Source organism: Callorhinchus milii, unplaced genomic scaffold (assembly GCF_018977255.1).
Source record: "Callorhinchus milii isolate IMCB2004 unplaced genomic scaffold, IMCB_Cmil_1.0 Scaffold18, whole genome shotgun sequence".
In the NCBI taxonomy this organism is placed as follows: domain Eukaryota; kingdom Metazoa; phylum Chordata; class Chondrichthyes; order Chimaeriformes; family Callorhinchidae; genus Callorhinchus; species Callorhinchus milii.
This window is the reverse complement of record NW_024704759.1, coordinates 13,767,531-13,793,734: the sequence shown is the minus strand read 5'-3', so window position 1 is coordinate 13,793,734 and position 26,204 is coordinate 13,767,531. Positions and strand designations below refer to the sequence as shown.

Genomic DNA, 26,204 nt, shown 5'->3' with positions numbered 1-26,204 from the left:
TGTTCGCTCAATCTACGACTGTTTGCGGGACGCTGCTGTGTGCAATTGGCTGCCACCAATTATTACGCCTACAAAACAGACATTCATTCTACTTTGTAACAGCAACTTGCATTTATATAGGGCTCTTCACTCCAGACAGTGTCTCGGAGCTCTTATCAGTGTCGGAGCCCGATGCCTTCACGTATCCTGTGAAGCACTTGGAGATGGCTCGAAGACGCAGATGATGATAATAATAATAATAATAATCCTTGCATTTTGACATCCGGTGCCTTATCACGTCTTCGTGACGCCTCAAAGCGCTTCACAGAACATAATGTAAAGTGATTTGACTATATTTTGTGGGCTGTGCTGGGATATAGATTATATTAATAACACATAATATTTTGAGAAAGGAGAATATTTTTGTGGGTGAAAGAAATATACAGTACCGATAAGGCCCTGTACCAGATGCAAGGATTATGATCAATAAAAATAATAATCCTTGCCTTTACAAAGCGCCTGATCACGTCTTCTAGACGTCTCAAAGAGTTTCACAGAATATACTGTAAAGTAAATCGACCGTATGTATATTTTTTGTGGGCAAACCCGGCAGTCAACTGCACACAGCAGTGTCCCCACAAACAGTCGTGGATTGAAGTGACCAAATTATTATTGGATTGATTTTTATTACCATTATTAATTAATTAATTTATTATTATACCGTTTGGTTTGGAGAGAGAGGGGGAGGGAGAGAAAGGAAGGGAAGGATGTGGTCGGTTCAAATAGGAGTTTTACTTGCGCTGTTGATTTCACTAATGGGGGGGAAGAGGGGGGAAAGGGAGAGGAGGAAGAAGGGGGGAAAGGGAAGGGGGAGAAGGAAGGGGGGGAGAGGGGGAAGGGAACGGGGGAGGGGAAAGAAGGGGAGGTGGTAGAAGTGGGGGAAAAGGGGAAGAAGGGGGAGGAGAAAGAGGGGAAGGGAGGGGAAAGGGGGAGGGGAAAGAAGGGGGGAGGGGGAAGGGAGGAGAAAGGGGGAAGGGGGAAGGGAAAGGGGGAAGGGAAAGAGGGGGAGGGGGAAGGGGGGGGAAAGGGGAGAGAGGGGAGGGGAAAGAGGGGGAGGGGGAAAGGGGGAGGGGAGAGGGGGAAGGGGAGGAGAAGGGGGGGAGAGGGGGAAAGGGGAGGGGAGAAGGGGAGGGGAAAGAGGGGGAGGGGAAAGGGGGAGGGGAAAGGGGGAGGGGAGAGGGGAGGAGGGGGAGGGGAAAGGGGGGAGGGGGAAAGGGGGAGGGGAGAGGGGAGGGGAGAGGGGGAGGAGGGGAGAGGGGGAGGGGAGAGGGGGAGGGGAGAGGGGGAGGGGAGAGGGGGAGTGACATTGACATGTAAATCGCCCCCGAGTTAAATGGAAGTGTGCGCGTGCGCAGTGCGCCGAAACCAGGACTTAGACGTTACACAACCGCCGGGGACCGACTCTCAATCGGCGGCGGTGACGGCGAGAGGCTGTGGGCGGCTCGAGACGGCTCCCGCTCCCCTCCCGCTCCCCCCCCCACCCCGCACACCTTCATCATCACCTCCTCCTTCTCTTCCTCCTCCTCCTCCTCCTCGGCGGCGGCGACATGAGCGTCAATCACCACCTCTCCCAGGACTATCAGGTTAGAGAGAGAGGGGGGAGAGAGGGGGGAGGGGGGGAGAGAGAGAGGGGGTAAAGGGGGGTACAGAGAGAGGGGGAGAGTGAGTGTGGGGAGGGGGGGGGAAAGAGAGAGAGAGAAGGAGGGAGAGGGAGGAAAGAGAGGGAGTGAGGGAGAGAGAGAGAGAGGGGGAGGGGGGAGAGAGAGGGAGAGAGGGGGGAGAGAGAGGGGGTAAAGGGGGGTAAAGGGGGGTACAGAGAGGGGGAGAGTGAGTGTGGGGAGAGGGGGGGAAAGAGAGAGAGAGAGAAGGAGGGAGAGGGAGGAAAGAGAGGGAGTGAGGGAGGGGGGAGAGAGAGGGGGGGGGGTGTGGGGGAAGTTAAATCAATATATATATAAGTATATGTGTGTGTGTGTGTGTAAAAAATATATATTATTATCTGTGTGTGTGTGGGGGGGGGCGATTGATTGATATTGAGTGACTTTGATGAAGAGAAGGAGAGAAGAAGAGAGGAGGAGGAGGAGAGAGAGAGGGGGAGGAAGGTTTAAACATGTGGTGGGGGGGAGGAAGAGAGATTTTTTGATATATATCTATATTTATTTATGTATTATTATTTTTGAAGGCATTTTATATGTCTCTCACTGTCTCACACACTCTCTCTCTTTTGCTGGTGGGGTGACCTTTGTGATTTTTGATCTTTTTTTCCTTACCTTCTTTTTTCCCCCTCTCCTTCTCCCTCTACATATATATACACACACACACACACACACACATATATATATATATATATCTATATCTATATATCATTCTCTCTCTTCACCTCCATTTTTTTTGGTGTTCTCTTCTCTCCCTCTGTGTGTGTGTGTGTGTGTGTGTCTCTCTCTCTCTGTCTCTCCCTCTCTGGTTTATTGGACGGAATTAATTACGATATCATTTATTATTATTATTATTTGTGACTTTCGTGTGTTTTTTTAACCCCCCCCCCAAAAAAAAAGAAAAGTTTTTTTTTAATCGACTACTCTGTCTGTGTGTGAGAGAGAGAGAAGTGTGTGATGGTGATGGTGATGTTTTTACCTTCGCAGCTCAGCGGCAGCGATTCTCGTTTGAACGGTGAGTCTTGACGATGATTATTATTATTATTTATTATTATTATTCGTTTACAATAAGATATCTATCTCTATATATGTGTGTGTGTGTGTGTTTTGTGCGAGAAGGCAGGGAGTTGAGAATCATTGGGGGGTTTTTTTTTCCCCCCCCCTCTCCCCCTATTCGTTATCAACGTTATTATCCTTAATAATAATATAATAATTACTATTATTATTATGTTGTGGTGGATATATACGTTCCCTTGTGCGAGGAGGAGAGGAAAGCGAGGATGGAGGGAGAGAAAGAGGAGAGAGAGAGAGAGAGTGTGGATAGAGGGAGTGAGAGAGGGTTTTAAAAATCATTGTTTTTGTGGGCTTTTCTTTTTGCCCATTCTCATCGTTATTATTATTATTACCACTGTAGGGATAACGGTAATGTGTATTTGTGGATATATTCCGTGTGAGGAGAGGATGGAGGGAGAAAGGGAGAAGAGAGAGAGAGAGTGTGTGTGTGAGGAGAGGAGAGAGAGAGAGAGAGGTGGTTTTAAAAATCGTTGTTTTTGTTGGTTTTAACCTCGTTTTAAAAGCCCCCCCTCGTCACCAGGGGACAGTCCTGGTCAGGGCAGACAGATTGGGGGGGCGAAGTGAGAGAAACTGAGGTAAAAAAGGGGGGAAAAGACCCCATTTTCCCCCCCCTCCCCCTCCTCCCCTCTCGGTGTGTGTGGCAGAGAACAAGAGAGAGGATCAGACATGGCGCCCAGAGACTAAGTCCCGTCGACGTGCCCACAAGCCCTATTGTTCAAACCGGCCTCAAATACCACCCCTTTCCCGGCCCCCCAGGGGCCCCGGACCCCCCGAGGCCGGTAGCCACACACCCCGAGTCCCGGGATCCGGGGTCGGATCGGGGTTCGGGGCCGCGGCCGAGGCGGGATCGCGGCTGGAAAAGGGGCTTTTCGGCCGTTAGGACTTAGTCTCTGCGCCATTTTCTTTTTCTCTCTCTCTCTCTCTCTCTCTCCTCCTCCCTCCCTCTCGCTGCCTGGCGCTGCTGCTGCTGCACAAGCGAGGCTCCTGCATGGAGGGAGCAATGTGCCTGCCTGGGCCTTGCTCTTCTTTTTTTTCTCTCTCTCTCTCTCTCTGTATATTTATATATATATATATATATTTCTTTCTCTCTCTCCTATCTTTTGCTCTTATATATCTTTCTCTCTATATACACACACACACACACATATATATATCTTTATATATATCTTTTATATATCTTTATATACACACACACATATATATCTTTCTTTATACACACATATATATTCACATATATACATATATATCTATATATACACACATATATCTCATATATCTTTATATACACACATGTACATGCATATATATAGCTTTCTTATATCTTTATATATACATATATATATCTTTTATATATCTTTATATATACACATATGTACATATATATCTATATATACACACATATATATCTCATATATCTTTATATACACACATGTACATGCATGTATATAGCTTTCTTATATCTTTATATATATATACATATATATATATCTTTTATATATCTTTATATATACACACATCTATATATACACACATATATAGCTCATGTATCTTTATATACACACATGTACATGCATATATATATCTTTCTAATATCTTTTTCTATATATATATCTCATATATCTTTCTATATACACACACTATACACATATATAACTTCTCTCTCTCAATATCTGCATCTATATATTTCTTCATTTTTTTTCTTTTTATATCTCACTATATATTTTTATTTTCTTAAAACCCTCTTTTACTGTCCTTGTTTTCTTCCCAATGTCTTTTTCTTTTCTCATTTTCTTCTCCTTTTTAAAAAAACACACACCAAACAAAAATGATGAATGCAAGATTTGCTAGAAAATATTTTTTTTCTGAACTAAAGCCCCCTTCTCCTTTCCTTCCCCGTGTCCTCCCCCCCCCCGCCTTTCATTTGATTATTTATTTTTAATATATAATAAATGCAAGATTTCTGCTGGAAAATAATATCTCTTTAAGGGGATACAGTAACAGCAACAACTTGGATTTATATAGCGCCCTCCACGCCGGACAGCGTCTCAGAGCACTTCACAGTAATGGAGCCCAGGGCCGAGCCGGGGGGGAGGGGGAGTAAGGTGACCAAAGGCGCGGTCGAAAAGAGAGGTCTTCAGCAGAGACCTGAAAGTAGGAAGAGAGGGGGCGAGACGAAGGGAGTGAGGAAGGTATAGTTTGGGACACAACATGTGCAAGCGACTACCAGCATGGTGGAAGGCAAACTAGATGGCCCTTGATCTTTTTCTGCCTAACAAATGTTTCTATTTTGTTCCTTCCCCCCTCCCCACGTGCATTTATTACCCCTCCCCCCCCCCCAGTTTTTTGGGGAAAGCCCACCCAGCACACAACTGTATTTGACTCACATGTGGCCTGGCTGTTTGGCTTTCAAACCGTCTTTTTCCTTTTTCTCCCCTCCACCTCCTCCCCATAAAATGTGATTGTATTGTTTTGGGGGGATTTGTTTTAAACTTTCTGCACTTTACCCCCAGCCTCTTAATTATATCTATATCCTAGAAACAAGCCGGCGTTTGAATCTCCCGGGTCTTAAGTGTATTTTTTATTTGCTGTTAGTGTGGCGTCTAGACATTTCTGGAAAAGTGACGCAGAATTTAGTTTATTATAATGTGGATTGGTATAATGATGGCTAGAACTCCCACCCTTCATCTAAGATCATTTTCAGCCCAGCTTCCTATACTGTGCTGTTCTTTTTAAATAAAAAGCACACTCCGTTCTCATCTGTCACCTTTCTCAAAGTCAAAGGGGAACTTGTCAACCTAAAGCAGGGCATTGACAGTGGACGCTGGCAATTGGGGTGTTTTTTTTTAGGAACTGGTTCTATAACCTGTTACTAACAGATCGTATTGTGTCTGTCATGTTTAAAATAGTACTCTGTCCTTCTGAATGACTGCTTTGAATTATTGTTCAAATTAAATGGAGAATAATTTGTTTTGCTCAAACACCCTTTAAATTTTCTTTCCTCCTTTGCCTGAAGGTGCTGAGTCACACTGATGTTTGCTTCCAGAGGGTTTGGAGGGGCATAAAGTGCAGAAAGTTTTAGTAATCAATAAAAACTATGCATTCTTGTGGGGTGGGGGAATAAAAAGAAACAATCCCCCCCTCCCCTTTGCCCCCTCTGTCACCTTTTTCAAAAGCTTACTTTTCAACCGTGCTTACAGGTTACCGCTCCCCCCTCCCCCCAGCTCGGAGTCATGCTCCGCCACTGTTAAGCGCTCTGAGATACTACCCTGCATGGAGGGTGCTATTTAAGTGTAAATTGTTGTTGTACAGTGCCTTGCCATGTGGGTATCCATTTTTCCTCTTTCAGTCTTGTCTGGATGTTGAAAGGATTTGCAACCATGGGGACATCGTAGTTTCTTTTATTTTTGCCTGACATATATGTACAGTATTTCAAAGCAGGGGTCATAGGCACTACTATCTGGATGGAGACTGGTCTTAATATCTCCTCTCCAGCCCAGCAATGCTGAGGCCAATTGTACCACCCCTCCCTACTGTTGCCTTGGCTGAAGTTGTGTGATTTTCAGGTGCAAACTTTATTCGCCTATTGTGTTCAAATCTGACGAACTGCTTCCCAAGTAGTGACAGCATGCCCGCTAGAATGGTAATGATTTTTTTTGGTAGTGTGTAGGGAGAGAGCATGATGGTTCTGGTGACTTTGTTTAATATTTAGGAAAATAAACTGCTGCTGGAAGAAAGGAATCTGTCATAAATACAGTAGTTGCATATCTAGATGTATTGTGCATCTTGATGAATTAGTATTCCTGTAGTATTTTGATGGGTAAAGTGCCACTTTTCTAAAAAATGGTCCTAGCACAGAGATGTGAAATCAGATAGCACATAGCCAGAGACGAGCCTCTTTTTCCAGATTCAGTAACCCTATGTATTGTTTTTTTAAACTCTTTGATCATTTAATAGTTACATCAAGCCCATCCAATCAGATTCTTTCGCAGGCCTATGGAGAGATTCGGAGTGGGAACAATGAGAGATTAGTCTATGTAAGGATTGTGTGCAGTTTTTATATTTCAGAATGTGTGGCAGTAGTGGGGGAGCATGAGGGTTCTGGTAACTTCCTTCCACTAGCTCCACCTCTTCATTTATTCAGTCAAATGGTATCCTGAGTATTAACTGGAAGTATGGTTTCAGAAACAAATGGGGAGAAATTCCACCTGATTCTAAGTTTATTTTATTTCTGTAGCATTCCAGAGTGTCCACAATTCCCCATTTCTCAACACAGGCCTTCATTTGAAACCAGTTTTCTGTGAGTTCTTTAAGAACTGTGAAAACTTGCTTCAAGGCTGAGATTGAATTCAACAAATTACCAACTTCTGGACACTCTAAAATGCTACATAATTAAATAGGGTACGTCTGGACCAAGGTGGATTCAGGGAACTTACACAATTTCCATTTTGCAAATCTTAAATTTTTCATCTTCAATAACCTGTCAGTTGATAGTTTTTTTCAGAATGAAATTCTAGCACAGAAAATGTTTGGGTTTGGAATTGTGAATGACTGTTAGCTCTTGAAAGAGGTCAGTTGGAATTGTATTGGTATGAGTTGGAATACACATCTAAAATTGATTGGAGAAGAATGAAGAGAAGAGGAATAACTTTGAAGGCCTCTTGGATGCTGGAACTTAAAGGGAGAGCACCACGAGTGATGGTGTGGAAGGTGCTGTCTCCATGCTGTCACTGCATTCTCCTTTTGAGAGATTAGTCTGTTGGAGCTGAGCCTTGCCAAGTGTCCTAGTAAAGTTTCTTTTCAGTCACCGTTTGTGCTGATCATATATAATTTAGGGGAGTGAGACAGAGTGGGTATTCCATCATGGGACTGGATACCATCTACTGCTTTCAATGACTGATGATTTCCTCCCCCCCCAAAAAAAATGATGTGATGCAAAAATAAATGTTTTGTGTCAAAGGGATATTGGTGATTATTTTACCTACCCACCTCTATTTCCAATACCTTTTGGATTTCTTTAAAGTGCAGGCTTCACAGTAGTTTGGAAATCACACCAATAAGTGTTACGAATTGGGTTGAGTTGTTAAAGAAGTCACCAATTGGTTGTTGGCAGTTTGAAAAATGCGGGACTGGATCGACGTGCATGGTATTGTTTAAGTTCAGCAGGTGCTGGCATTATTTCTTACTTTTCGTGTTCTTCTGGGTTCTGCTTCATTTGCTCAAAAGATCTCCAGTGTTGAGATGTACTCTTTCACTTCTGCACAAAGGAAGAGGTGTGCTTGTCATCTGTGTAGACAGTCACCGACTTCAGCATTCTTATTCAGACTAAATGCCCAGTCTGGAGTCTGCATCAGTTTGCACAGGATTATTGATCTATAGGTACCATTTCTGGACAATCTTCAGAAGAATCATTTTTAGTATTGAATCACCTAGGAGTAAATAGCTATAGCTGGGTTCCACCAGGAGGAGGAGTGAAGGTTTCTTTAGTTATTTGTCTGATACAACATTTAGATTATTGGTATAATCCACGTCGTCTTGGCTGGTACAGCGAGTTTGTCATGCAGAACTGTGCCAAGTGCTCCTGACTCAGGTGGACAAAAGCAACAAGGAACTGCCTGACGTGTACAAAGATTGTTCAATTTGGTCTCGATATTGCGTATTATGCACCATAAAAGTTTGTGGGTTGAGCGAGAAGAGATATAGGTCTTGCTTAGGTGATTAATATTCTTTATCTGTTCTGATTTCTTGTTTCAATTGAAATAATAGTATTTTAGATTGTTGGATTTGAGGTTTGCATTTCTACAGCTGACAATGGAGGGGTCAGGTCATGTTGGGACAAAGTTTTGGGTTCGGTGAGTGAGAGGGGGTTTGGTCTTGATATTGAAGTCATAAAGCAGACAATGGAGTTGGCGTATAGTATAGCGAGTGTCCCATTGACTGCTGAGTGGATGCAGCTTCATTTTTAGCAGTTTTAGTAGAGCGAATGATTTCTGCTTCAATAGGCCTGGCACCAGCACTTTTTGATTTTGCTCATACAATTAACTGCAAGAATAATGTTGTACATTGCAGTTTTTTTCGGTTCCTCTTTCTCTTCCCCAGCCCTAATTTTCCCTCTTCAAGGTATTAACTCATGCTGCACTATGGCTCGACAGATCCCTGCAACCCTCCAATATCTTCCCCAAGTGGTTGTTTGTGTACAGGTCCGGAGTGAGTGTAATTCAATGGAGGGCAGGGGTAAATTCGCAGGAGAGCCCAATCTTATTGCACATGCCCTTGAGACTCGGTGGCTTTTTAGTATGGAACACTGATTGTGATCAGGAGCAGAAACCTAGTCGTTTCAATAACAACAACGACAACTTGCATTTATATAGCACCCTTCACGCTGGGTAATGTCCCAGAGCGCTTCATTTCCTTGGAGCATTATGATTTTTTTAAAAATTTGGCCCTACCGGTTTAACCTTCCTTGATGGTTCTTAATCCCACCATGAGACTTCTTACCATGTCCCTTGATTTTCCTTTTCATTTCAGATGTCCATCTACTTGCCTCAAACCTATTTTAACGTAGAGTTTAATGATCTTCAATGGTGAATTTCCCCTTTCTATAAAATAAAAAGGAAGTTCTGCGCACCTTTCCTTCTTACTCTTCACTTCCTAATTTATGAGTTGATGCTTTGAACTTGCTTGATACAGATATTTGCCCAGATCAACATTTTTGACGCTTTAACATCTTGAAATTTATTAGATTAGCTCGTATTTTCAAACAGAACTTTATCAGAACTTTGATTCCTAATTCTTAGTGTCCTTTCAGTCGCTTTCCTCTCTGAGATTAGTTAACTAAAACTGACCGTAATGTCCATATGGAACTTCTCAGAACAACAATCTACCCTATTGATTTGTATGCAATCGATCCCATTTTACTGCCACAAAGTTACTGGCCTGAGAGTTTTATCGGTGTTGTCCACAATAATTTCAATAATGTTTTGTGCACTTTGAGCTCATCTGGCTACTATTTGTTTTGTGAAGTCAAATATTCCAACTACTTCTGATCTTAATTCTTCCTCATTTATTAGCGTTTATGATTTTTATCTGCAAATTTGAGGCTATTTGCTTTGAATATATAGTTGGTTGAAGGTGACCTCTCCTTCCTGAATCTATGCTGCCTGCTCTTTTAACCCTTTGTGCTTTCCCAGTTATTCCCTCACAAGACTTGGAGCAGAACTGATTTCAGTCCCATTGTACCAGGTTATTTTGCTGCCACGATGAGTTAATGCCATGGTCACAAGGTGTAATTGGAAATATTAGTATTCACAGGTTATTTTCAATACTCCAGGAACTTTTATGAACGTGTGCCAACTTCCACTTCCTCTGTTCTAAATACAGTAGTCAGTAATTGTTTGTCATTTTTTCTAATCCTGTTGAGTTAGCAATAAAATAGTTCAGTGTGAATGCTAATTTCTGGCTGTGTTTTATCAGTGTTGTCCACAATAATGCCTGGAGCTCTTTTCTGATATTACTTGTTACCCAATATAACCTATGCCGATGAAATTGGGGGATGTTTTAGGCAGGTCAGTAGGTTGATAGTTTGTCCTAGGACCAGAGAGGTCTGTATTCAATTGCTGATGACTTTGTTCAATCCGAAAGTAATTTTAAAATGAATGCCATGGGGTGCATAGATGACAAGTCGCCCCTTAGGTTGAATTTGCTCCCAGGAGACAACAACAACAGCAACAACAAGATTACATTTGTATAGCCCTTTCACATTGGGAGGATGTCCCAAGGCGCTGGACAGTGTACAGCATTTCAGACCTGAGCTGGGGTCAGGGGGGAGAAGGGTGGGGAGGGGAAGGGGGGTGACCAATGGCCTGGTCGAAGAGGAGGGTTTTGAGGTGGGACGAAGGAGACTAAGGAGGGCGTGAGGCAGAGTGATTGGGGGATGGAGTTCCAGAGGTTGGGGGCAGAGTGACTAAAGGCTCTCCCGCCAATGGTGGGACGGGTAGGTAGGGGGACATGGAGCAGGCCAGAGCCGGCTGAGCGGGGTTAGGAGGTCACAGAGATGGGGTGGGGCGAGACAGTTGAGGGCTTTGTAGGTGAGGACCAGGATTTTGAACTGGATCCTCTGAAGGATAGGGAGCCAATGGACTCGGGCGAGAATGGGGGAGATGGGGTCACAGAGTTTGGTGCGGGAGAGGACATGGGCTGCAGAGTTCTGGATTATCTGCAGCCTGTGGAGGGAGGAGTTGGGAAGACCGACAAACAGAGCGTTTGCATAGTCGAGCCTGGAGGAGATTAAGGCATGAACAAGAGTTTCAGCGGCCTGAGGCAGTGGCAGAGTCAGGCGACCTGCCGATTTGGAGTACAGACATCTAGCCGGACTACCTCACTGGGTCCCTGTTTTAATATACTTCTAACACGAGTTCACTTGTGTCGTGGTTGGAATGTGGTGCCTCAACATTTATCCACTCACCAAAGAATTCATAAAGCAGGCTGGCTCCTGCACTAAAGAGGACCAACTTCAAGTTCCCGTGTGCCAGGAAATAACATAACCTGATTCCCCAGAAGTGGGCTATTTAGCTCGGACCCCGGTGGCTGAGACTCGGAAGGTAATCTAGCTAGCTTTGTGCACGAGCATTGAATGCAGAAACACTGTCTGGCAATATCGACCCCCTTATAGGCTGGGTTGAAATTTTAGGAACCTCAACAACTGCATTATAATGTGGTGTCATCCTGTTGCGTTACTCTATAAAATACAGTCACTGCACCTTTCATGTCATACTATTGTAAAAGATGCTGTATTAAATGCAAAGATCATTATTTATATTGGAATTAGACTCTACTATGAAAGTTGACTTCTTCTTGTACAGTGCTTACTATTATTTTCAGACGGTCGTCGCCAGTATCTTCAAAATCTGTCCAGTTAATTTTTTCAACAGAATGTTACAGATGATGTGTGTGATTAACAGCCCATCTTCAGATGAATACAGAAGTCCTCCAACTCTGCAATCTGATGGTCTCGTGCCCCCTGTTCTATTAACGGGAGCACTGAGCTCGTGCAGTTAAGTGCTGCACTGATGGAATCTGCCTATTTTGCACTTGGGAGTTATGGTTGATTTATATGCTACGAGGTTTCTTTTTTCACCTTGTCCCCTTGCCCAACACAAAATGCTGAGGGTTAATTGATAGTGGTTAACTGAGCGAAGAGTAAGGATGTAATCTAATTGGAACATTGGAGCTGAATGGAAAGATTCAGCAAAATGTAGCTTGCTGAGTGTTAAGATGTTCGTTTTTAGCGATGTGGAGGAGTGAGAGCAGTTTTTGCCTTTTGTTACAGCCGTCTGACATTGCTTTCACTGTGAATCAGAAAAAATGGGGAAATGAAAAGAACAGCAGCTGATTGTTTTTTGTCTCCCATTTGTTCGCAGACTCTCACAAGTCCAGCAAAAGCGACGAGAAACACAAGCACAAAGAACACAAGCATAAGGAGCACAAGTCAAAGGAGCGGGACAAGGATCGTGAGAAGTCCAAACACAGCTCTTCCAGCTCCAAGAATCATAGCAACAGGTAGCATTGGCAACTTGTGCGTTATGTTCCATATGAACCAGGGCTGAGGGTCATGAAAGGAAATAGCAAGTATTGTGAATGGAGGCACCCCTTCACAGTGATAGTGATGTGTGTAATTTACTTCACCAGCAAGCACTTCCTGGTCTTGGAATGTAAAGTACTGTACTGCAGCTGCAACAGCAACTTTCATTGATATGACGCCCTTCCCTTTACTAAAAGGCACTGTAAACAAGTTTTTTTAAAAATATATATTTATTCTCCTGGTTCTGTTCCCACTAGACTAGAAAGCTGCCGGTTTCTGCTTTCTCAGTTGGGGGAATCGTTTGTATGTTGTGCTTTCTGCTGCATCCCCACCTCATCAATCATCAACAAATTAGGGGCATAAACAGATGTTGCTGGGAACATTGAGCAGGTCAGGCAGCATCTATGGAGAAAGGAAAGTAAGTCAACGTCTCGGGTCCACGACCCTTCACCAGAACTCAATTAGGGGAATTCTCTAGTAGGTATGGAAAGGAAAGTCCTGAACCTCGAACTATGGAAATCTAGTCGAGTCTACAACCATGAATTTGGCTTCTAGGAGTTGATTAGTTTATGTAAAATTGCTATGTATCAGTTCTTGATGTAGTATAAATAATAATAAATTGGTGAATTTTTCTGCTGTTGTAAATTACTCAGGGAGCGAATAATCTATTCCAACATCTGAAAGTTCTTGGATCCAAACAGGAAATGTTCTCTTTAAATATGGCTGATAATCCTGCTTATTCTATTGCTACATATCGTGTCAACAGCAGTACATTTGCAGAATTCTTTTCTGCTACTGTGAATTGCAGAGAGTGTTTCAGTTGTACGACTGACATCTACAAATCAACTTTTTCTTGTCGGGAGGAAACTGTATCTTACGGTCACCTACTCCCCCATTTCCCTTGGCTCGTTGTCAGACTCTGCCACTGTGAAGCGCTCCGGGATGCTACACCACATGAAGGGTGCTATATAAATCCAAGTTGTTGTACTGTTTTATCACTTGTGAGAAAGATATGAAACTACTGTGTGTGCCTCTGTTTGACACTGAGAATTTATTCTCAGCAGGTTTGGGTGAGGTTTATAGAGATGTGTGATGTGACCTTTTTAATTCCAGTTATAGTACTGAATGTGTTTGTGCTCTCGGGATCTTTAGCAGGTTAACTGGAGCTGGCATGCGATAACTTGTTTGAAGAAATGAGGTACACAAGAGGAACTAGCAGCTGGAGAATCTTACCCTGCACTAGAACAAGTTACCACTTTTGGGAGGCATTTAAAGAAGTTGTACTTACTGTGTAGAGTGACACAGAAATGTACTGACTTGATATGTAGAAAAGGAAAGAAGGTGGGATGAGGTTCGATTTGGAGTCCCATATTTAAGAGAAAGCGTCTTATTTATTACTAGCTGTCACCGTTGCAGCTTTGCTTGCAACCAAAGGATCCAATATGGAATGTAGATTGACACATAGGCAGACATTTTGTCTTTATACTCAGCTGGGAGGACTCTTTTAATATATTTTCTCTCTGTCTTTCTCTGTCTCTCCCACAAAACACACAGTCACTACACTTTATAATGTATTCTCTCTCTCAGTCTCTATCACTATCTCAATCTCTCTCTGTCTGTCCCGCATAGGAGGACTCTTAACTCCCGTGACAACCAGAAAAAAGTGCCATACATTTGTTACAGAATACAGATGTATCTCTGAACGATGCATATCTCATATTTTAGAGCTTAATTAAAAGTATCTTGTAGCTCATCAACAATAGGAGATCCCCCCCCCCCCCCCATGACACTATCAGATGCAAGATGCTTCCGCTGAGGTATAAATCGGTTATTGAGGTCCTTCTTGAAGCGCAGATGGGCATTGTTGTTTTGTTAGTACAGAGGAAGATAGATGTTACAGAAGATGAAACATATTCAGTAATTCGAAGTGGAATGCTGAATTGCTGGACAGTTGGAGTAAACCACGTTTATGTTGTAGGGTAAAAAGGTTACAGCCTATGAGATGTCGGGGTGGGGTGGGGGGTTGCTACTGTGAGATCTCAATGCTGGTGATTGTTCTTCTTTGGCAAGTGCATTATTCCAAAGCTAATGGAAATGACCTGCCTCCTTTGTGAAATAAGGTGTCAGTGAACTTGTTCAGATTTCAATGGGTAGTATTAAAATCTCACATTGTAATGTAAATTTCGACAGTCAGATTCAAACTTTTTTGCACAGTCCCTTCCTTGTGACCATGTCAGAATGTAACTTGATGCTGTGTGACCTGTCTGGGTTAGAGGCCTGGTTAGAAGTGTGTTAAATGTCCACATCACTGCAGACTTTCTGTGTGTGAATGAGGTTGATTTAATAATAGATTTTTTTTAAACATTACAATCACCTCTGCTTCATCTTTCATTTTTAGTGGACAATCATTTTGTGATGTTTTCTGTTTTGATTAAATCTTCCAAGTGTTGTGTATACACGATCCTTAGCAAATGTATGTATGCAACTCCTAAAATACTGCTAATGGCTACAGCATTATTGAAAATCATCATTCAGAAATTCCATTGGGGGGCACCTGAAAGGAAACTTCCTAGGCATTTTTTTCTGCTCGTTGCAGAAACATTTTGATTGATATTATTGCTGAGTTTTTTCAGATATGTTCATTGTTCGTGGAGTTTATTACGCATATGAAATGTAATTCAAGAAAGGATTGAGCTTTGAAGTCACCACTAGGCGTTTAAATGTGGTTCTCAATCTGTGCCAAAGAAAGGCTTAATTACGGGTTGGTATTCATTGATCATTACGGGCTTACGATTTATTGGGTGAAAAATAGTTTTGGAGTTCCTGTGATGTTCTATTGTTTTGATTGGGGAAGGTGGGTATTTCATGATTGATGGCACTGTTGAATTGGTTACCAGTATTTCCTCAACATTTTATTTCAAACCGGCAGAGAAAGCAAGTCAAATAGATCAGAAGAGGAGACAGCCATTGCAGCAAGAAAATGAGGAAATATCCAATGATAAAGCAAGTGGTTAGAGAGAAAAGGAACTGAAGAAATGCAATGAATCAGTTGAGTTTCCTACTTGTGATCCAGTCTTTTAGTGCCCCCAATAAACCATTCAGCCGGGTGTTAAAGGTGCCAGGAAATGGGCTTCTGGAGTAGTCCCTGACCTTTGATTCCCTGGAGGAGGCACTGTATCTAATTGAAATGTTTCCTTCCACCTGCCTGAGTTGTTGACCTGACCCATTTGTTGACATGTTGGAGGCAAGATATCCCTGTGTCAGTAGGCATCTTGAGGTGTGGCAGGTTTGATAAGCTTCTAAATTTTAATATTGATCACTTTGTTATACACTGAAAATAACCATATAGTTTGAAAGCATCCTTTCTCATTTATGGTACAAAAATGTTCTTGTATAATCTCTTTTAAATTTTAATTCATCTCTTATGAATATGAACAAAATGGAAGGAAGTTTCTAGGTACTAAAAACCCAGGATAAGAATCATGTTCAAAAATAATCCTTATTTGATATAATCTCTTGTTTGGTCAAAGTGTTTCAAATCGTTCAGAGTTTTTCTGTAAAGTGTAGTGAACTTTTTGTCTGCAGGCATGGCAGCCAATTTGCACATAGCAAACAGCCATGAAAGGAATAACCAATTTTTCTTATCTGGGATTATTGGCCAGGACGTTTGCTTCTCTGGTTGGGAGACCAACCTGAGTCTTTACTGAGACTGTCAACCTGGGGGGGTTGGATTTGGGAGGTGGGATTGGGCTTCTTTCCAATATCTTTTGATTGGTAAGATCATTTAACTTTGAAAATCCCATAATATTGTGGATCACTAAAATTCTCCAAAATGTAACTTTTCACTGAGTTTTTTCAAAATAAAGCTGTTCTCGAAGAAAAATGTCACGCAAGTATTATCCAGTAGCACGCAAAATTCATTTAGGTGTTGGTCTGCCTCACTCGCCTCATAAATCAGAAGGTTGTTTCAAATCCTAACCTGACACTCCTATGCAGTGGTGGGGGAGCATTACATTGTCGGATGTGCCATTAAACCAAGCTCCTATCTGCATGTTCAAGTGGATGTTATAGGTCTCATAACACTAGTGCCCTAGCCAAATATCTTACGTGAAAAATATTGGTCATTCACTTCATGGCAGTTTGCAGGGCATTACTTTGTGCAAATTGGCTGTTGCATTCATCTACAGAGGCCCTTTGCAGAAAAGCTCAGAAGTACATTGTGAAGTTTTGATGTGATGAGGCACTATACCAAATGAAGTATTATTTAATGTGTTTTTCTTTCTCTCTCTGATCATCTTGTCAACTGTAAAAAAGGGTTCCAAACCCAACAAAATCAGCCATGGTTTCAGAGGTGTTCTCTGGTGAGGCTCAATGTGCTCACTGGTTTCCTTTGAAGTAAATGATTTATATCCAAACTCACTGAAGTTATTTGTGCAATAGAAGCCGTGGATTTATTGGGGATAACCAGGCTGTTGTTTTATTTGGCCAAGATATTTTTATGTTGAGAGTCCTGCATTCTACGTTGTACTCTAAACAGGGAACAGGGGACAATTTCTGTCTCTAAATTGGAAGTATTTTTAAAATTGATGGCAAAAGAAGAAACCATCAGCTTCTAATTAGGGATATGTACTGTTCAGATATTAGTTGCAACAGATAATTGAACCAAACTTCCTTATACTTGCAATGCAATATTGAAGGTGGAAGTTCTCCTATTGTACTTTATCTTAGATAAGCGCTGTCGGTCGGCAACCCATTGGGGGCACGACAAACACAGCCCTCTTGCCTTCCCTAACACAACTGCTACATACTCTGCATTATTTCAAGGGAGACAGAAAAGTGTGGGTAAATAACTAGAGTTGTGTGTTAATTTGACGGCCTGTCTTATGTTCTACAGTTAAGTTGAGATTTGAGGGACTATGCTCTCACCATTGCCCAAAATGTAAAGCCTATTGAAATGGGTTTTGCACCAATTGTGAATGAGTTCCAGTGTGCGATTCCTACAATACGAGTTGTGGATCAAGGCAACTGTGGTTTTGGTGTTTGGATATTTAAGATGAGGATTCACGACAGTGCCAAGCTACGTCAGGACCACACTGCAGGTGCTAAGGGCACTGTGGAGATCTTTGATTTGAAACCGTCAGCTGTTTCTGCCTCTGCTTCCACTGCCTCGTGCAGTTTCTATTCGCTGCCCTCCCTCACTGTTGCTTGTGCTCGATTTCCATTTCTCAACATTTGTGTTTCCTGGAATCAGTGTTATCTTTCAGCTACCCTTTGGCCCCAGCATTTTGCTGCATAGGAATCACTGACTGCCAGTCAAGCTCCCTCCAGCTGGAGCACATTTAAGCAGCACATTTTTCTCCTCCCCTCACAGACTAGGCAGGTATTGCAGGAGCACCCAGAGTGATGGCAATTTCACTTTAAATTGGGAATATCTTTATCGTGTTACACATTTGTGAGGGAGGGATCAGGTCAGTCATCTCTCCGGCTGATAACACATTGAGTGAGCGTGGTATTTGTGACGGATCATTTTGAGTGTTTTTATGTGGTCAGCAATTGACTGAAAGAGCTGATAAATAGTTTGTCAAAAAGGAGGCAGGCAAATTGGAAATGAAAACTGCAGCCCAGTTCAAGGAACTGGAACCACATTCTTTGCTCTGCAGATTGATCCCAGGTTACTCAGTTCACATCAGGTGAGTCCAGCTGTTAATGGGCAAGAGTCAGTGTAGCAGCACCTTCAGTTTATTTCGTGCACTATCCTCTGTGTGGCCCACTTGTTGCCTAGAATCCAGTCAAGGAACTTTTAGGAATGATCTTACATTGCAGGGAATATAGTGGCATTAAAAGCTCACTCCTTCTATGCTCTAAGCTCAGTGTGCGGTACACCAGACCTTTGGCTATTATTTTCTGCCAGCAGAAAACTTGGAAGATTGGGAGCAGTTGGAGTGATTCAGTATTTGGCATCTGATTATTGTGATTGAACTTGTGTTAATTAACTCTGTTAGATTGTGGTCTTTTGTGAAATATTCTACAGTATTTTAATGTACTTTGCACACTCCCCGATACTTAAGTTAGCTTTCGATGTTTATAAATGGAGAATTGAGAAGTGACTGTCATTTCTGTGCACAGACTGGGAATGGGAGTTCAGTGCAGTATGTCATGTTTTGCCTTTACCCACCGGCTGTCAGAAAACCTCACACTTGAACAGGTGTTGATGGCATGACAAGCTGGGAAGTAGAACATCATGTGGTAATGCATTGGGTCTATGTCAGGGTGCAGATCAAATCTTTCTCCACTTCATTATTCTGGTGTAAGAAGTTTTGTTTTAACCTTTATGTAAAGATAAAAGCACATAGATCAGTGAATGCGAAACCTTCAAGTGTAGTGGTATAACAACTGCAACAATAATTTGCATTTATATAGCTCCCTTCATGGGGGGCAGCGTCTCCGAGCGCTTGATAAGTAAAATTGTGGTAAATTGATTCCAGCATTGTTGCTGTCTCTGTGCTGCCTCTGAATCTTGTCTGCATCTCTTATACAACAATTGCGCTGTAATGGTACCTGTGTTTCCGTTGGAACTATGGTGTGAATGAGATGCGATGCCCTGGCTCTGTTACATTGAAGTCACACCCAATAAACAACTTTAGTAGACTGGTATGTAAATGTCAGAATGCATGTTCTGCACAACTGAAAAGTACAAGCTAAGAAATATGAGCTCAGTAACTCATCCAGTATCATCAGTTTCACAAGACCCACTTTCCTCTTATGATATGTTGATATGCACATAAAATAGGCTGGTGTGTGCTGTGTACCTGCGTTTTGGGTAGATTCCCAATGTAAAAAGAGCTGGGCTTACTTGGAAGCGCTTTGGCACTCCCTCCCGACATGAAAGGCCCTATCCAAATGTAATGTGTTGTTGCTGTCTCTGTGCTGCCTCTGAATCTTGTCTCCATCTCTTTTTGCAGTGAATACAAGGATTCTTCGGAAAAGAGACACAAAGAAAAATTAAAACATAGAGATGGAAGTTCTGACAAACATAGACACAAGAATAAGGAGAAAAGGAAGGAGGAAAAGGTATAAAATGAGGACGGGCAAAATAAACTGTTTGAATGCATTTTATTCTGCAATAAACGTGCATCTCAGTCAAATGGTGGCAGTCACTCCCAGAAAGAAAAGGATTAATGCTGCAGTTAACTAGACTTTTTTCTTTTAAAAGGAAAAGCTGCATTCCTCGAGCAGTGGTGTTGGGGATAAAATCAAGAAGGAAAATGGCTTCACAAGGTAAGAATGCGTGTTCTTTATGAGTGTTCCTATTTAGCCTATTTTTGGGATAGGTGCATATTTTGAACATTATCTTTCCCCAATGTTCACTATCAATCTTAAAGAGTGTTAGCAAATGTTTCTCAGAGATCTCTGTCGGTTCTCTCTCATGGCTCTTCTTGGTATCAGTGTGCGTGAACGGTGACGTGTTGTTGGTTCTATCCACTCTGAAGCCAGTGCACTTTGTGTGATAGTCTCTGAGCTCAGTCGGGGGTTAAATGGATTTGGGGGCTTTGAAAGAACTAGGAGCAAAGACAATGAACGTGCAAGCTAGTCGGTCAGCACCTGAAACAGAAAGAAAGATAGGTTGGGTGTGACCCTTCATCAGAACTGTAGACACTCGGGGGATATGGATAGAACAACAACGACTTGCATATATAGCGTCCTTCACGCAGGCTAGCGTTCCAGGGCGCTTGACAGTGACAGAGCACAATGCCAAGCCTGGGGCAGGTGACCGTAGGCAAAATCGAAGAAGGAAAGTCTACCGGTCAGACTACTCCACTTTAGGGTGCTCATGATATACGATAAGCCGTGGAACCAAAAATTTAAATTTGTATTTTTATTTCCTCCCCCCCCCCATCCATCCCATTCCTCTTTCCTTTCAGTCCACCTCGTATAAAACAAGAGGTTGATGATGAGTATCTGCCATCTGTTAAGGTGGAAAACAAGCCTACGAAAAGAGCACGAATCGACGACGAGTAAGTTTACTTATTTTTAAAATAATAATACAAGCTGCTCAACAGTTATTGATTGTCCATGTCCGTTTTGTCCTACTCCCAGCACTGTGTTCAAAAACTGATGGAGTTTCTGATAGACGTGGTCACTCTGATCATTGTTGTCTCTCTTTTAAGTGTCCGGCTCAATGTGTAGCCCTTTCGCCTGAGTCAGAAGCTTGTGAGAAACTTGCCAAACAGTGCTCCCAATGGCAAGCTCTGCTGTTTTAGCTGGTTAAACTCCAGCAATACCCCCAAGGTACTCTCCAAAGCCTTACCAACGTGACTAATAGAACCTCTCTTCCCTCAAAGCTACCTCTTCAATCTTGGTGGTCGTCCCTTGACATCCATTGAATGTGCCCTTTCTCCAGATGTTTGGGGTATGTGTGCGTGTGTTTAAAAAAAAATTGCCCAGGTAGTAGTATGTGGCTTCGGTTTGGGCAGGTCCACTCAGACACTTGGCTTCTTTCTAAATTCCACTGCTGGTCCCAGGCCATATGGGCAGCAGCTTCCGTGTAGCTTTGGTTGAAGGTTGCAGTGTTACACTCTGCCCAGACAGCTGGAACAGCGGAAACGGAGCCAGTTATCATATTACAACACTCAGCTTTGTACTTCTAGCTGGCTGTCAGGTGATTTGTATGTACTGAGCTGATGCTGGTGTTGGCTGGAGCTGCCTCTGAGCAAATCCTCGTGTGGATGTGCGACATTAAAAACGTTTCCGCATTGAAGCTTTAATGATAGATTACATTTGGCCGTTTACCTCATCACTGGCTGTGAGGCATTGCAGATTAGTTGCTGTGTTAACCTACCTCCTTGTCATTTCTAGTAATTAATTCGGTCAAGTAGTTTGCGGTGTTTCAGCGAGAGAAGCCATGCTATTAACTGTACTTACAAACGGCCAATTCACTTGACAATAAAAATCCATTCAGAGGAATACCGGCAGCTACAGCTCTAAAACCTGGTCACTGACGTTTGCGACTTTCTCCTCTTTCCTTCTTCTGCGCTACGTACCCCAGAGGTGAGAGGAAGCTGAACAAAGTGGGAGAAGAGCAGCACCACATCCATCATTTAAAAGCAAACCCAACATTAAAGAGCCTTCTCCATTCTGACTGACTAAACAATGCTTCCATTCTTTAAAGCTCAAGTAGCTGTTTTATGCTTGGAGTAAACTTCAGCATTGTTTAGGCTGTGGCTGGTGTTAACAGTGCTTGCAGCCACATACATTTCTGTTAACTATGGCACTGCTGAACCAACAGAAACTAGCTGCAAATATTGTGAATTTATCTGCTTCTTTGATTCAACAAATTACACTTGTATAGCGTAGGAACGTTCAATTACAAGCACAGTCACTACACCTCAAAATCAACAAACATTATGCAGAATACTTCAAGCTGTTTCAACAACTTGTTGGGAGCTATATCGAATGTAAGGATTATTATCACCATCATCTTTCATGTAGGTTAAAAGTGAGGCATAAACATTATGGGGACCTCCGAGTAGGGAGAGAAGGCAATGGAATTAAGATGGTTTCATTGCTGGGAAAAGGCAAAAGGATTTTGCATAAGATTTTCAGAGAACAGCGTGACAAATAACTGCTGCACGGGAGTTCTGCCTCCAGTGTAGGGGAGAGCAGGTTTAACTGAAACATGCAACATAGGCTCTGATGGTAATCTGTGTGTCTTTATTACCCCAGTGTGGATTTTAAACCCAAGAAGCCCAAAATTGAGGATGAAAAGAGAACCAAAAAGCGAAAAGCCGAGGAGGTAAGCATCCCGCATGTGTTCTGGGTATCTGCTTAAGCTTATTGGGGATGGTCAGGGCAACACTGCTATTTGCCACTCAAATGTTCCTAGTTTAAGGAAATTCCTTTGATCAGAATTTGGTGAGAGACAGTGTCAGAGGCCAGAAATTCTACCTAACTAGTCTTAGCATCTAAGACCAATTTGTCAATCCAGTTTCCACATTAAGATTTTTCCACCATTCTGGCTAGTCTTAAATGATGAATAAATTTAGATAAATAAATTTAACGCACTTTAAGGTCATTTTCTCCCTTCTAACAATTTGCTTTGTGGTCTCAGAATTTGCTGTCATATAACTGAAAACTAATATTTTTTTAAAATCCATATAAAAGTAAATCTTTGTATTTGTGTATGAAAGTCCTTAATCTGACCTCATCTAAAGTAAAACCAGGCAGTTCTCTTCTCTGGGGTGATTTAGTTCCAAATGATTTTACTGTGATGGTATAGCTTTCTATTTTGCTTAACAGGAAAATCTTTGCTGATCTCTTTCGTGATGTGTGATCAGCCTCAGTATATATCTATTCAAAATGGGAGGATCTGTTTCCGTGTTGCATCCTACGTTTATCAGATCCAATTTTCCATGTCTATTTGCAGTTTGCTTGGAAATGTGCAGGGTTTATTATAAATAAAGCGAGGCCCCTTTAAACAAACAGTACTGCACAGAGGCAGGAAGGCATTCGTGCTCCACTGAAAACTCTGTAGTTTCCTATTTTTATATCCCTCTCACCAGCAATTAAGAGTTTTTGTACTCCTTGTGGCAAATCTCAGGCAGCATAATAATTGCCAGTAAATTTTCTCTGTGACCCAAATGTGGAGCAGGGAATTTCAGACTTAGGAGTAGGGTGTAGAGCTAGCCTTTGAAACTTATTAAAAAGTATTATTTTAGTATGAGATGGGGTCCCCCTTTAAAGAGCAATCACAGTTTATGTAAATGCCTGACTGCCAATTTACCAGGCTTGTTTCTGGTCAAATATTCTTACCGCTTGTATTTTAACCCGTTAATAAATGACTGATTTTTCACATTGTGTGCTTTCGGCCTTTGTATACCTGAGTATTGGTTGCGGGTTTACTTTCTCAATCCTATTTAGCATCCAGGATACCTCTACATTCCATGTCATCCTCTTCAAGTGGCCATTATGACTGAATCATGACAACCTGTGATAAGCTTTTCCCCTGAAGCTGGGTTGAGCCTCACCGGATGTACACTTGAATGTGCAATGAGAACCCAGGTTATTTTTTCCTGTACAGGGCTCCAGATTAGCTAATTTACCATAGTCCTGCGGTCCTCACCGTGTGTTGCACTCGACTGTACTCTTTACGCACTGTGCCGTCAGTACTTCTCTGCCTCTGGGTGGGCTAGGCTCTTCTATTATAAACAAGACTTATTCATCGCTTGTCTCCACTCGCCTCGTTAGGTCACCAAGAGCAAAAAGGGCAAAATGAAAGGACAAGCTGATGGAGCTGGGAAAAAGAAGAAAAAGAAGGAAGAGGAGGATAAATGGAAATGGTAAGAATTTCAGGAAATTCTGGTCCTTGGGTTCTCGATAACGAGTCTGTTTATTTGCCCCCTTGCTCACACACTGCTTGGGATAATGTGCTATTCTGCCCTCTTTCCTCAGGCATGGAAACTCCTTTTAACAGGTCTGACCTTTGGCACAGTGCTTTAATGTAACCATATAATCTGACCTCTTTTTTTTAAAAACATACATAATTGTTTCCTGCCTTTCAAATCTTTTATTGCATCGGCTCAACACCCCGGAAAATGCATGTATTATTTGTTTTTAGGAGGGAGGGGGTGAAGAAGAGATATGGGGGGTTTGTAACATTCTATTTATCAGTTGAACAGCCGGCTAGAAACCTTTCAAGGCTGGTAAATGAACTGCATGTGATGATGTCCCAACCTTGCTTTGTTCAGTACTGGTTGCCCCTGGATTATGTGAGGTTGGCATGTTATGAAGAGCATTGAGAAAGGGAAATTGTCATCTCTGTAATAATGCCTTCTGCTGCTTTGATAAACAGCCTTGTGTGGGAGATAAAGGTTGCATCAGGCACTGGCTGCTGTGTCTAACTTGGCCCCGTGATATCTCATTCGTTCGTGCTCAGTCTCTATCAACTTAATTATTTCAAGATGGGCCTGTGATCCCGTGGCCCAAAAGAACATTCACTAAACAATATTGTGGCTCTCAACCCGTCAGTAGCTATCGGAGTTTTACTAGCATAGACTGCATTTCTCTATTTCCGGTACTTCTAAAATTAAAACCAAATTGAATGCATTTCTTCAGCTAGTTTCTATTTGGACCACCATTTGAGCAGTCCTCTTTAGAATATGTTGGAATAAAATGCACTCGTTATCTGCAGTGGCTGAGACTTGTGACTTTCTGTGTCTATTAACTTTGTAAAATATTACACATTAGTGATCAAAGCCCATGAATACTGGAATTTAAAGTCAATTAATTGAAGTATGCACTGCTAAGCGATGGCTCCAATCAGTATCCTCAGGAAAAAAAACCTCTTTGCCTCTTTTTCTGGGTTTAAGAGCTCTGCGTGGTGCGCTTTTATTGCGCTAAGGTCTGAATTTGAAGACTTTACTTTCTACGCGCTTCCTGTCCTTGCTGCACCCACCTGTGGTGCACTGTGGTCCACAGTGTTGTGGCTGGTGGGACAGAGCCAGAAAAGCTCTTCTCAGCAGACTGATCAACCACAGCTCGGGACAACAGAAATCAGCATCAATTTCCTTTGTAAATAGAACACCAGGTTATAAGTAAGACACTGAAATGATGACGCACTTTGTTTAACGTATTTAATGAACTGTAAAAATATCCAAAGGAGGAATAGCTATTGTCAGCTGGTTACAGAGCAGCACAATTGTTATTTGCTTGAGCTCAATCTGGGCTCGAGTCCGTACCAGGAATCCTAGCTTGTGTGTGTGAGCCCAGCTAGTGCTTGGTGGTGTTTATACTCCACAGGAGCCCCCCACTCCTCCTTTACATACCTCTCTATTCCCTTCTCCCTTTTGAATTTACGTATTCAGGTGGGTATTGTGGGCAGGAGGCTTTGACTACATGTGTTTCCCTGTCTTGTGTTTCTGTGTATTGCAGTTCGGGAGACTTGGTTTTGATGTATCTGTTGTATTGCTGAGAACTCCAACCGAGCGATCTCATTGTTTGTTTGCTTCAGGTGGGAGGAAGAGCGCTACACTGATGGTGTGAAGTGGAAGTTTTTGGAGCACAAAGGCCCGGTGTTTGCTCCGCCCTACATCCCGCTTCCCGACAAGGTTAAATTCTATTACGATGGTAAGAAACGCCTGGAACGAAAGCAACAAAAGAAAGTTCTCCTCCAGATTGTCATGTTTACAGATTGATTTGAAGTGTGAAGGTTGTGTTCTGATTGTCAACGCATATGATTTAGAAGTTTTATGATGGTTATTTCTCCCCACCCCCCCAGGATATTGGTTGTGAGATGCATTCTTTAAATGCAATTACTTCAGAGTTTGACTGGTTTGAAATGAATGGTTAGTTTATAGGGAGAGATGAGGCTGGACCAGCAGGGATTTCTTCCCAGATATCGCCAGCCTTGCTCCTCTCTGCCTAGGTTTCCATTTTAATTATTGCATCCTTTGAGGCTGCTGATTTTACAGACTGTTGTGCTTCCATTATATAACAACAGCAACAATAAATTAAATTTGCACAGCGTCATTCACGTCGGGAGGACGTCTCAAGGCGCTGGACAGTCAGGGATTTGGACCTGAGCAGGGGTTTGGAATCGGGAGGGGTGGAAGGCGGTCTAAGGTGCGGTCGAAAAGAGTAGGTTCTTGAGACATGCTTTGAAGGAGGCAAGGGAAGGAGTGAGGCGAAGGGACTGAGATGCAGTTCCAAAGGATTGGAGCAGAATAGAGATAAAGTGTGAAGATGTAGTGCTGTCATCTCTGATGAAATGGCGGAGAAGCCTAAGGTTTCTAACATGCTTTAGTGTCTGATAAGTAGCCAACCTGAGATGTGCCCTGGACAAATCTTTTGTGGTAATTGTAGATTGA

At 42.4% G+C, this 26,204-nt stretch overlaps 1 protein-coding gene across 2 annotated transcripts in view; it reads left to right on the top strand.

Moving 5' to 3' along the window:
• Positions 1-1,532: 1,532 nt before the first annotated feature.
• Positions 1,533-26,204, top strand: part of top1l (DNA topoisomerase I, like) — a 36,674-nt gene continuing 12,002 nt past the window's right edge. Inside the window, exons 1-9 of one of the 2 annotated variants that reach the window (XM_042341722.1) lie at positions 1,533-1,622; positions 2,679-2,706; positions 12,182-12,320; positions 19,305-19,413; positions 19,556-19,620; positions 20,265-20,357; positions 22,066-22,135; positions 23,587-23,678; positions 25,349-25,464. In XM_042341722.1, the coding sequence (XP_042197656.1) occupies positions 1,587-1,622; positions 2,679-2,706; positions 12,182-12,320; positions 19,305-19,413; positions 19,556-19,620; positions 20,265-20,357; positions 22,066-22,135; positions 23,587-23,678; positions 25,349-25,464 (748 nt within the window). In that variant the 5' untranslated portion in view covers positions 1,533-1,586. Of the gene's footprint in view, positions 1,623-1,768; positions 1,789-2,635; positions 2,707-12,181; positions 12,321-19,304; positions 19,414-19,555; positions 19,621-20,264; positions 20,358-22,065; positions 22,136-23,586; positions 23,679-25,348; positions 25,465-26,204 lie in introns of those variants that run through there. The other variant, XM_042341723.1, reaches the window with a different exon arrangement.